General features: G+C 32.7%; 1 protein-coding gene across 13 annotated transcripts in view; it reads left to right on the forward strand.

Moving 5' to 3' along the window:
* RhoGAP19D (Rho GTPase activating protein at 19D) overlaps nucleotides 1-13,377 on the forward strand; it is a 249,936-nt gene that overhangs the window by 183,465 nt on the left and 53,094 nt on the right. For all 13 annotated transcript variants that reach the window (XM_088224839.1, XM_088224829.1, XM_088224833.1 and 10 more), the window contains exons 3-7: nucleotides 2,899-3,141; nucleotides 6,086-6,337; nucleotides 6,951-8,230; nucleotides 12,083-12,297; nucleotides 12,775-12,870. In XM_088224839.1, the coding sequence (XP_088080965.1) occupies nucleotides 2,899-3,141; nucleotides 6,086-6,337; nucleotides 6,951-8,230; nucleotides 12,083-12,297; nucleotides 12,775-12,870 (2,086 nt within the window). The remainder of the gene's footprint in view (nucleotides 1-2,898; nucleotides 3,142-6,085; nucleotides 6,338-6,950; nucleotides 8,231-12,082; nucleotides 12,298-12,774; nucleotides 12,871-13,377) is intronic.

Genomic DNA, 13,377 nt, shown 5'->3' on the forward strand with positions numbered 1-13,377 from the left:
TCGATTATTTGCAGCTTACCATATTTTTTTGACATCGAAAGTAATGTTTTATGTTACATTACAAACACATCACAAAATAATACATTGCATTTCTTGAGTAAGTAAATTTACATAATATTCCTTTATTCTATACAGCGACCAGTTGCGCGTCTATTAGCCAAAATTATTACTACTGGATTACACGAGATTACTCTGCTGAAGAAAAAACATGAATTTAAATACGTCTTAAACCTAAAATTTTAGAATCTTGTTCGAAAAATTACATTTGCGATTACAGTAAAATCTTGCAGCTTTCATTAATTAGTCTTTAAACACTTTTTCATAAAGGCTATTATTCTTTAAAATAAATCAATTTGACTTACGACGGTCTAAGGGAGGTGACAATAACGCACTCGTTATGTGTGAGAAAGAGATAACGAATATATTTTGTATGTACAATAATACTCGATCATACTTAAGTTTCGGTGGTTTGAAAGTGATTTTTTTAAAAATAAATTGATATTTTAATCGAAACGAATTGATATTTTAATCCGTAATATTAATGCAGTGCCCTATGCGCCATTAGTTGCAGATTGGGAAATCGTTATCATATTTATTGAATTCCCAAGTCGTTTAACATAATCTTTTAAAAAGGCCTATTGCTTAAAAAAAAAAATCGTTTATCGATACTTTGTCTGAATTAATTTGTATACATCGATGGTTATTATCGATAACAATACTACAATGCGTTCGAATATTTAATAACCATATGTCAACGTGTTAGTACCTGCCGGTGAACCGAGTAAACATACAAATTTCGTTTGTGGTTAGTAGGCACACAATAATTATTTGTATGAAGTCTTATTGTTACGCACACTTAAAGCGGCGGTTATCGAAAATTTTAATGGGCTGTAACTGCCTATCCCATATCCAAGGTGAGTAGTTACTATATAAAAATGTATATTAGTAGTATAAGCAAAGAAGATCAGGGCGCGTATCACAACGGGAAGTTAACATTTATCTTCAATTTTATCTACGAAGTCAAAATCAGTTTTCTGTATAAAAAAAAATATATGCACATTTTTTTTCTACACATGTTCAGTTACAAGTAACCGTCAAAGATAATTTAAATTTTCGTAAAAATATTCACATTTTCGTACAAAAATATTAAATTTACTTTACACTGTTTCTATATGTACCGATGAAGACGGCGTTTGTAATCGCGGCCAAGATAAACAATATAAATTAAATCAAATCGTCGTGATCGTAGAACAACGACGGATGTGCGAAAAATGCGACGTTGACTATATTTTATATTTGATCTTGAAAAAGTTATCTAAAGCCTCTATATTCAAGGTTTGAAAGAAGTAAAATATATATAACTTATCGAAGTACCAAATGATATAATTTTGTACTTATCAAGTTGTGACATAAAGTATTAAAAACATTTTAATGGCTCTCGTGTAAAGTTTAAGAAAATCACATGTATCGTTGTTCTACGATCATGACGAAAAATAGAAAAGAAATACGCGCCTATTAATAGAGCTAAAAATCTAATAAAATGGATATTTATTTATTTATTTGCTATAAAATGATTATTACATAAACAACGTTTGTTGACAAGTCCAGTTATCGCATCTACTTCCTTTTAAAAAAAATCTTTACTGTAAATTTTTTTGAGTCATTTTTTTATTTATTTTTGGATTGGTTTTTTATAATTTGAAAAAAAATTGTTGAAACGTTACCTGGGCCCCGATTACAAAGGGAAGTTAACATTTATCTTCAATTTTATCTACAAAGTAAAATGAAGTTTTCTGTATGAAAATCAGAATATAAATACATTTTTTTCTTGCAAACATTTTCAATTATAGGTTACCGACAAAGATACTTGAAATGTTCATGCAAAATACCTATTTTCATACACAAATATCGGTTTTTCTTTATAGACAGTCGAAGATAACTGTGTTAACATCCCATTGTAATCGGGGCCCAGAAACGTTTTGTGACCGTGGCTGCGGCAAGCCTTAAAAATATCCCATCGGATACACCTCGCGTACAATTAAATGTTTACTTACTTTACCAATCTATCTGTGAACTGTACACACGCCATAAATGAATAAACATGGACTTCCAATCAGCGTTACATGATGGTGCATATAAATCACTGTGTAGATGGCGAGATATGTAGATTTCTGATACCCTTATATTATCTAGATATCCCACATTCGATAAAATAGTCATAACTCAAAAAAGCTAAAATAACGGCTTGTCTTAAAACCACGATTTTTTATTGAGTTTTTTTTCTGCCGAAGTATCTAAATACAATGCCGATGTATCTAAATACTATTTGAGAATGGCCGCGTTTAAATAAAAGTGTGTCAAAAAGCTGTCAAACTGTCGATGGATAATAGCTGTTTTTTGTAAAGCTAGAATTATGTTTATTTTTCAGTACTTGAGGGTACGGTCATGTGTCAGAAAAAAACAGTTTGAAATAATGAATTTACGATTGCAACATTGTTCTTAAATAATACATTCTCTGAATCCAGTTTACGTGCAAATAATACAGCCTACCTAATTTACAGAGTTAATAAAAAAAAAACAAAAAGTTCGTAATAATCATAAAATCACCATCATCATTCTCTTTCCGCACCCAACGGTGCATAGGGCACCGCATTGGTAAACCAAATGCAGTGTATCTTGATGATCTGTTACATTCAGGAAAGGTGGTCAATCTTACGCTTCAAGTGCCAAACCAGACACAATGAAATATATCAGTTCAAATAACCTTTAAAACCAATATTTAGAAGTCATCGAGTCGAAAACGCTCGTCTAGGATTCTGGTTCTATTTCACACAGAAATGTATTTTTCATCTTCCTGAACCCTGAAATGATCTAACACGTATTTATTTATTTTTCTAGCAGGCGGCGCTAGGAGTGACCAGCGGCGCGCCACCCCAGGCCCACAGCGCGACGCCGCAGCACGCGGTGAAGCACAGCGTACAGCAGCCCGCACCGCCGCTCCCGCCCCCGCAGCCTGCGCCCCTCGTGGCCCCCCTCACGGCCAGTCCGGCGCTCCGTCAGCTGGTGCTCCGTCGCTCTGAGGGACATGGCTTTGGGTTCACCCTTCGCCATTTCATCGTTTACCCCCCTGAAACATACACGGTGAGTTTAACATAACCGCTTTCATTGCCCCTTTCACTGTGAATTTGGCGAATTATATGTAGGGCTTGTATCGAATATTGTCATTCTTCCTCATGACATTTCAAACACGAATGGTAACAAAAACTGTGTTCACTTGTATTCGTATCAAATAATACATATAATTATAATATAAAATTTATAAATTTAATAATATCAATTTAGATTATTATTTTCATTACTTTTATCAATTATATTACTAAAAATTACCGAACATCAAAGCCCTTTATACAAGTCGCCAAAATATGAATTCCATAATAATGTAATTAACACTTTTTTTGTATTTACTTTTATTTAAGAAGATAAACATGAACAGAAAATATAATAGGAAAAATAATGAAACCCACTAAACCGCGAAACCGGCTTGTCAGCGGGTTTCTCATTTTTCCTTAACAAAGAAAAACGTTAGAGAAATAATATAAATTTAAAAAGTAATATAAACATTATTAAGAACTAAAAGCATAGGTACGTATTTTTTACACAAAATTTAGTTACAAAAATTTAAATAGATAATAATAATAATAAATGTGGACAATTTTTATAGCGCCGTTTTCGTGAATAATCACTTCAAGGGCGCTGTACATTATACTTAATTACTATTCACTTACACACTAATTTTATAAATTACCCATACACATAAGTATTATGTTTGTATTCCTTTTAAGCAGTAGCACTTTTCAAATCAGGAAACGATTTCACAAATAAATGAGTTTTTAATTTTTTTCTAAAAAGCGATTCTGTTGCACAATTTCGTAGTTCTGAAGGTAAGGCATTCCACGCCGATGATTCCAGATGACTGTTAACATAAAATATTTATCAATATAAAGCCTTGTTACATGTTAGCCATTTAATTATTTTTTTCTTAAAAGTTTTGTTAACATTTTCTTTTAAGATCTGCTTAGGAATCTTATTGAAAATTTTAGGAATAACATAATGAAGTGTTCTTTGATCATACTTGTTAACATACCTCGGTACTGACAAGCCTTCACGTTGTGCTAGCCTTGTATTATGTGTATGTATATAACTTTTCTGGTAGTTACTATCAAATCGATGTCTAGTAACAAATTTAAGCCATAGAATAGCATTTACGGACAGGCACCCTTGCTTTTTAAAAAGTTCGGGTACCTCTTCCTTGTCAATTCTAGCTGATCTGTTAATTTATTTAAGAACCGAGTTTTGTAAAGATTGATTTTTTTAAATGTTGGTTTTACAAGAAACAACTGCCTCCACTGGTAATACCATACCTAATAATTGATTTCGCTAATGATTGATAAATAAGTCTTAATGTTTTTATTGGTACAAAATATTTTATTCTAAACATGCTACCTATAACATTTAACTATCTTTTACATAATTTAATAATATGTTTATCCCATTTAAAAAAATGATCAATAGTAATGCCCAAATACACATATTCATTAACTATACAATTTTTTTCACAGTTACATAATATGACAATGTACAATATTTATTTTAAGGTTATTAATTACAATATTTGAGTTTGTCCAAATGTTTGTAGACAAAAATCCAGTCTTTTGTCTACAAACATTTGGACAAACTCAAATATCGTTATCAAACCAACTGGTCCAAGAAGAAGTTTAAAAATTGGAAATTTATTTTCAGGCGTTGCCTAGTATGTAAAATAGTTTAGTCAGATGAATCTCTTCACAACAATAAAGGTTTCAGCTCTTTAACTTCACTAAAATCAACAAATGGAAGAATTGAAGAAATATGGATGTTCAAACATTGGCAGAATGGTGAATGTTACACAGTGTGTAAAGTGGCCACTTAAACCAGCCAATGACAGGTCATAAGCTCTGTGGATGCTTGGACTTCCATATTCCCTTATTTAAGGTATTCTCCATCCCTGTTGTAATTTGTTAATTGACTAATTATTTATTTTTATTTTTACTTAATTTTTTTAATTTACGTAAACATACTGTCAACAATGATTAAATTACACAAATAGAGATAAAGTTTAAATACAGACCAGCGAAGTTTATAAATAAAAATCGTACACATTAAATTATGTTACATTTTTTATGTGTGCGTGCGTATATATATGTAAAAGGGTGTGTTTGTGTATTTGTATTAGAGTAAAAGTGTTATTACCATTAAAAAAGCCTCATCCTCGATGAACCACCGGTTAAACCTAAGCATGTTTAAGAGCTCGCCCCCTACCTAATAGCCCGATACTTTACGGAACTAGGTTTGGAGGGGGAGATTTAGCAAAATGTGAACTTTCGCCTTCCACACAGTTGCCAGGCTCTTTATAGACCTGGACAATAGATCTTCACAGGTCGCAGTGACGTCAGGAGCTTAAAGCATAGCCCTGACCCCCACCTTTAAGAATATTAATAAGAATAATCACCCGTCGGTAGGATTGCTCTCCCGAAACTTGTGTTTATTTTATTCTTTAATATTATTATTTTTATAACACTAATACTTTTTGTTTTTTTTTTTAATAATCATTTATGAAGTATTACGAAGTGGATACTGATTCAATCAATAATTCTTTTATATATTTTTCTAATTGTTTTCTAATGAAAATTCTTTGAATTGTTCGCAAAATACCATAATTTACATAACAATAAAGACTTCAATCCGCGGTAGTGGCTGAGTTTGTATCTGTATTTAAATGCGCCCTTTCTGGAGTTCCCCGGGATCGATTCTAGGTCCTCTTCTCTTTAATGTTAACATAAATTATATCTTTTATTTCTTAGAATTTGCTCTTTTTGCTCTGTACGCCGATGATTTTCACCAAAATTAAATCTTCAGAACTTATTAACTATCTCCAAATATTACAAGACAGAACAAGACACCCTAATGAGTAGGACTATTATTTGAATTTGCATAAATATACAAGCGAAACTAAATGATAGTACTATTTAAAATGTTGTATTTGCAGGATCTGTACAGCGATGTCCGACACGCGATGGTGGGTGCGGTCAGCGAGCCGATGGACACGATCTTCGTGAGGTCCGTGCGGCCGGGGGGCGCAGGCGCCCGCGCGGGGCTGCGGCCCGGAGACCGCCTACTGGCCGTGGGGGCGCAGTCCGTGGCGGGTTGGCCCTACGCGCGCGTGGTGCAGCTCATCCAGGCCGCGCCCGCCGTGCTCACGCTGCACGTGGTGCCCAAGGAGGCCGACGTGCTGCAGAGGGTACGTTCGCTTCTTTACTCCACTCGGTTACTGGTGGCCAATTGGTCTGACACTATGGGAATGTCTATAATAATGTAGATTTCTTTCCCAAAACTGACTAAATCCAAATTTGAAACTTTTCAGGAATCAATATTTTTGATTAAAGTTTTTTTAAATAACAAAATTATGAGATGTCGATACAGGAAGAAGGTATGATGAGTATTTTTATTTCTAAATTAATTAAGCAGGTCCACCAAATACACTGATAAATATTTTTTATATAGAATTTTTCCCAAAACTGACAATTCTTGGGAATAGTCAGTTTTTTTTATATCAGTATCGCAAATAGTTCATTTTGAAAACTAATTGTTTTTTAGGCTATAAAATCACGCAAAATTAGTGCGTTTTGGCAAAAATTATATGTTTCAACATGTTTTGCAACTCAAAATCCATGTGATGTGATATAAAACTCGATTTACTATATTTAACAACTTTTGTAAAATAACCCTTCAATTGATTTTCGAGTTTGTGTATGCAATATACCTTAAATATTTTATAAAATACATTGAACGTTTTTGGATCTCATATCACAAATATTTTAAATAAAATAACTTTAATTTAATTTTGATTTCAGTACTTCAGCGAAGCGGCTTATAATCCCGAAACGAATCAACGACCGCTTAGTCGGACACGAGAAAGGCGGATCAGTAGCGGAGAAATGCCACTACTACGAGAGGGAGGAACTGCTCCCTCACACCCCCTCTACACACCTTCTTCACAACTGCACTATCGCCCCATTAACCCTGACAACATCAAAACTAGTCCACATCAGCAGTCCATCCCTCCTGAGTTTCGGCAAAGATTATCTGTAGACCATAGAAAAAGTCAACAGAGGCCAAACACAGCGGGCAACGGTGTTCCATCCGAAGATATTAAGGCCATTATGACGAGGAACGACATCACCGATAGAATCAGAACAGAAGGCAGTAACTTGCGAAGCGGTCCTGGGAACAAACCTATGGAAGCTCTCACCAGGGAGGCGCGCGCCCCACGCCGGGCCAGTGAGGGAGCGCGCGAACCTTTCTCTTACTGCGCCTCACCTCCCTCCAGCCCTTTTAATTCCTCTAGAGATTCTAGTTCTGTCTATACAAGCGGGGAATCCTTACAAAACTCCTACAAGAATCAAATGCCTTTCCTGAAGAGCGGCCTTCCTTCCCACATCCAACGAGTATCTCTGTCTCAACCTGTGAATGATAAAATATTAGCACAATTAGGTGGCAATTTAGAAAACATTCCCGCGCAATACACGAATAGGTTTGACTTTGACGATAGACGAGAATCGAACGCGTCCCTCACTTCTTCGGCCGCTGAGAGTAAAGACAGTTTAAGTTCGTACGAATCAATATCTACTCTTACCGGACACGAGACGGATGATTCCGTATTTTTATCCAGAATGCGGAAGAGTTTAGAACAGAAGGAAGAGTTTTTGAGGCGGCCCAGTCAACCCACCGGCTGGGCAGTCCCCGAGGACCAAACTGTTATCCAGCAAAGGGAATTCTACGCTCGCCCGCAAAAACTCCATAAGCCCGTCTGGCCCCCTAGTGCTTCCGCAGAACAATCGCCTTCCAAAAGTAAAGAAAATATTCAGGAGGATGTATTAATTTCTTCAAATAACAGTTCAGTGGATAGTGTTAATACGAACCATACGAGTGCAAACGATTCTAGTGACGTGTTTTCTGGTGCTTCTAAAACTGATCCTAACTCTATTTCTACTAAACAAAAACAAGACAAAGCGTATATTAGTTCCCTTAGCAAAATCCATGAAAATTCAACATCAAATGATAGCAACGGTACAGTGACAAATGGATCTCCCGCCTCTCCTAATGCATTAGACACTGTGCTGCTAGATAAAAGGTAGGTGCTAGTTTCATTATTGAACGTTTAATGTGTTTTTTTGTTTTTGAATAGCTGGTATAGCTAGTACAAGAATAATTAATTGTCCTATATATTTTTTCTCAATCATTTTTGTTTTTGTTGTTAATAGAGCTATCGGCACATAACCTTTCCAGTGCTCATAGGGTGACCACGGTGTGAAAATATAAATGTAATCGAATTTATTTTTAATATTATTTCCTTGAAATTTTGATTTGAACATAGGCACTAGGATAATTAAGCGACAATGTAATAGATGTCTGATTTCAAGTCTGAGAGATGCATTTATTATAAAAACGTAGACGATATAAGTATAGATTCAGGGCACGGGAATATTTTAACAAAATATTTAGATTTATGTTTTATACGAGAGTAATCTTAGATTTTAAAAAAGCTTTCGATACGGTTCATGTTGAGACCATGATAAAAAAATTAAACGACATAGGAGTAAAATTTCAAGAAAGTAAACTATGAAAATCATTCTTAGCAAATCAGAAGCAGTATACATATGTAAATGAAAAAAAATGCCTTTTGCAAACAGTAAATTTTGGAGTACCCGGAGGATCTATTTTGGGTCCAATATTATATATTTTATACATTAATTATTTGTCACTGTACAATTTCAAGGGAAAAATTATTATGTATGCCGACGACATTGGACTATTTTATAAAAATCAAACAAACGTATTAACAAACAATGACATAAACAAAGACCTTACTATGTTGACTAAATGGACAAACACAAACTTACTTACACTTAATGAAAAAAAAATGCAACATTATCCATTTTGAATCTAGAAAAAAATGTCATAAAGTAGATGCTTACATAAATAATGAACGACATACTGAAATTGAACATGTTAAATACTTAGGACTAACAATAGACAGACAATTAACATGGACAATTCATATCAACAATTTAATTAGCAAAGTGGCGACATTATCGAGTCTTTTTAAAAATCAAAAATTTTGTTCCAAAAATGGAAAAAATTCTAATGTATGAAGCCTATGTAAAAACTCAAATATGTTATACGTAACTACTATGGGGAGCAGGATATCAAAATGACATAAACAGACAACAAAATAAAATATTAAAGTTAGTATATGACCTTCCCTATTTAACTGCAACTAGAGAACTTTTTGAACAAACTAAGCAATTAAATATAACTGAACTCTTTCAACTAGAATCATTAAAATTTATCCATAAATTAGCCACTAATGTAATTGTAGACGAAGAACTAAAACTTGTAAAAAATTGTAGTCAACATGGACATAATACGAGAATATCAGACAAATACCATATACAACTTTCTAAAACAAGACAAGGACAATCAAGACTAATGAACCAGGGACTGAAATTATATAATAAACTACCAGACAAAACTAAACAAAAGACTCAGACAAACTTTTCAAAAGACGTAAAAAATATTACTTTGAACAACAGAGTATGAATGAAAAATGTATATATTATTCTATGTAAAATGAATGTAATAATCCGTAAGGGTTTATAAATAAATTTTCAAATAAAAAAAAATATTTAAAAAATTAGATACATATAAAATTTTTAAAAGTACCAAACATATTATATTGTCAATTTAGGGAAAATATAAGATAGTAAGAAATAATGAAGTAAAACTAACATATGTAGCGAAAATAAAACATAATGAAAGTTATGTAGTATAAAAATGTAAGTAATTTTTCACATTGTAAATTTTTCACACACAAATTTTTTGTTTGTGTTAGAGTTGGAAGGTTAAGTGGCGGGCACTCTACTATTCATTAATTAACTCGACATTTAGATATAGAACTAGGTTGTGGCTTGTGGACTCTCGGATCAAATGTCCTTAGTTCGAACCTCGCTCTACCACAATTTGATTCTCATCCTCTTATAGTGTGTTTTTTACAACTCTTTGAAAATAGCCACCAAAATTGAGATAATTTGGTAAATCATAAGAATGCAAATGCTTCATACAAAAAAGAAAAAAAATTCTTCATATTCCTTACAAGTATACAACGTAATACTATAATAGTACAGGACTGTAATTTATTTCTAGACTTGCTGTAAAATAATATAAAATACCCTTACACTGCAGCTCTTTGAATATCAACGGTAAGATTTATGCTTCTATTGTGTGAAGTACTGTATATTTATCTATGTGTAATAAATAGGAGCTCATTGTTACAAATTCAGTTTTTAAATTATCATATCTACCTACTTTTGATAAGTCTGTCTCGAGGTAAGAACTTCAATGTACTTAGGTACAAGGATTATTTCTCTTGAATTAGCTTAAACGAACAAACCATCATGCTATTTCCCCATACGGGTAGGCCGAGAGGATAGAAGAACACCATATCACTTTGTCTCTGCATACAGACCTCGCAAGTATACCTAAGACATTGGTAGTGAAAATACGGCTATAGCCAATGTGTAACTGAAGTAATTATATGATAGGAGATATCAATAAAAAAAAATCTGCAACAAAAGTGTCGCAATACAATTTTTAGCATCTTTATTTCAAACCATTACTCTGATGATGAAATGTCAAATGGTGTATAATACTGCTTCAGAAACTGAAATAAAACTAATACGGTTTTGTCAATTTAACCTAATTAAGTGTTTTGAGTAATGCTTAAGGTCGCAATAATAATGTTCTAAATGAAAATCATCATGTTGACGTTTAATCACCATAGAAAAAATAAATATCCCCAAATTAACCACTTTCTAGGGGATATACATATATATAAGATTCATAATTGCACCCCAGGAGTGAAATATTTCATACAATAAGAAAGTTATGAAATTATTACTATTTATTTAACAATGAGGAACTTCAGCCCTATGAGAAATTGGATACAAAAAATGTTTTCTTGCATGCGGTAAAAATTAGAGCATTAAATTGTATGGCAAAGTTTCTTGAAAATGTACAAAAAATATAATTTAAAAAAAAAAAATAAAAACGCACTACTTTGATCGACGTCACTGATTAATATGAACCAACCAATGATATGAGAGATGCGAAGGATGTCCGGTTGGCTTACTGTTAACGAACCAATCGGAAGAACTAACAGAGAACAACCTCTGACGTCACACGCGGAGTTATTTCAGAAATACAAAACTTTAAAAAATCATAGTGCTGATAATATGATATTTATAAAAAAAACTTTTTTTGGCTTAGTTTAATAGTCTATTAATGAATTATTTTTTTTAAAAGACACTAAACTTCCTCATTGTAGTCAACATTAATAGAACATTAGTACAAACATAATACATGGATGTCCTAATATTAACTTAATTCTCATTATCATTGAACTATATACTAATTATCAATATTTATAAACTATATACGTTTTAAACTTATACTTCATCAAAACACCGTAACGAAAAGATTGAATAAAAATGTAAAATTTTGGAACATTCCAAAATATGTCCATATTATGTGCAGAAGTCGTATTCAGCAAGCGAATTGCCCTATTGATGAGGAAATTCTGACTTGCATTCTTACAGCTTCTGGATGCGCAAAACGGTGCATTAGATCTCGCTACTATATAGTTATTAGGAACTTAATTATTTTTTTTTATTAAAACTTAACTGATCTCTTTCAGTATATTTAGTTATGTATACTTGCAGAAATCAGTCTTTAAAGATGTTTCCCAACATATTCGAAGGTGTTACAATCCAACACCCCTGCTAGAAATAATGATGGGTACAAGAATAGATAATAATTATATTCTTTAAGATATAATTAGCGCCAAAATTGCCTTTGAACCTTCTCTATTTCTAGGACGTGTCTTATATTTCTTACATTAGTTAATCAGCTTTGTATTTAATTTCAGATATAATATACCATCTGAAGTACAAATAGTGTCAAATAGGACGAAGCAGTTTGAATCCCAGCCATCTGAAGACAGAACTGCCCTTTACAAGAGCGAATTAGCCCGTTTGAGTACCAAGAAACCTGAACCGACAGTTGCTCTAAGGAGAAAAGAATTTGAGTCCCGCGGAGGAAAACGAGACGCTAAAAGTTTGGAAGCTCAGCATTCTCTAGAAGGTATTTTAAAAATATGAATACATTACATTACAAAACTATGACCCGAATTCTATTAAACAAATTTGTAATAAAATGGTTACTGGATTTAGGTAGAGAAAAATCGGAAAACTTACTAAAAAACATTCTAAAATAATAAATGGTAAATATATTGTACAACTTTATAATAAATTAACTAGTAGGTAGTCATGCGATTGTTTATTTTTGCATCAAAATGTCTGCCTTAAAATAGGTTGTACATAGTTAGGCAGACTAGACATAATCCAGAGAAATCTATTACCTAAGTATGTATGTAGTAGATAAGGATATTGTAATTTTTGTTAATAAACCATTATTATTATTATTATCATTATTACTACTTTTTTATTTTGCATTGATTCTGCCACACAAATCAGACTTTTGATTTATGGATATAAATAAATAGAGAAAACAAAATGTACATCAGTTTGTGTTGTTTTATTCATAAATTTTCTTTTACAGAAGGTGATGTTAGTGATTTAAAACTTTCCGGTAATCGTCTGACGATCACTGGTAGTAAACATCTAACATGTCCACCACCTGAAGGATTCAATCCAGGTATTCTTCAATATTATAATTTTCATCAAATTTCTACTACTTCTATCTACTAATTTCTACTATACCATCATGCAACAAAAGCATTTTTTAAATATTTTTAATAATATAATCTACAAATTGAATCCTGATTCAGCAAACGTCAGCCCTTGGAGGGTTCCGGGTTTGATTACCGGTGTAATCACAAAATTTTTCTCGGGGTTGGGCGATCTGTGCCACTACTGTAATTGGGCCTCCCGGCAGTGGTGAAAAAAATATTTTCTAATGATCATAATTATATTAATAAATAAAATGAAATTATGCAAATTGTGAATTTAATGGCTGATTAACTTATCACAGAATATATTGTGTCTTCGAGGTCATAGTGTCACAATTTTTTCTTATCGTGTATCTTGTTTTTTTTTTGTTATTTTAATTATCAACCTGTATAAGAAAAAATAATTCAATTAAATATAAATCTGTAACACATCATTTTATGTTTTCATTGATAAAATAACTAACCTATGTAAA

Source organism: Micrasema longulum, unplaced genomic scaffold (assembly GCF_059751315.1).
Source record: "Micrasema longulum isolate JH-2025_06_02 unplaced genomic scaffold, ASM5975131v1 h1tg000311l, whole genome shotgun sequence".
In the NCBI taxonomy this organism is placed as follows: Eukaryota; Metazoa; Arthropoda; class Insecta; order Trichoptera; family Brachycentridae; genus Micrasema; species Micrasema longulum.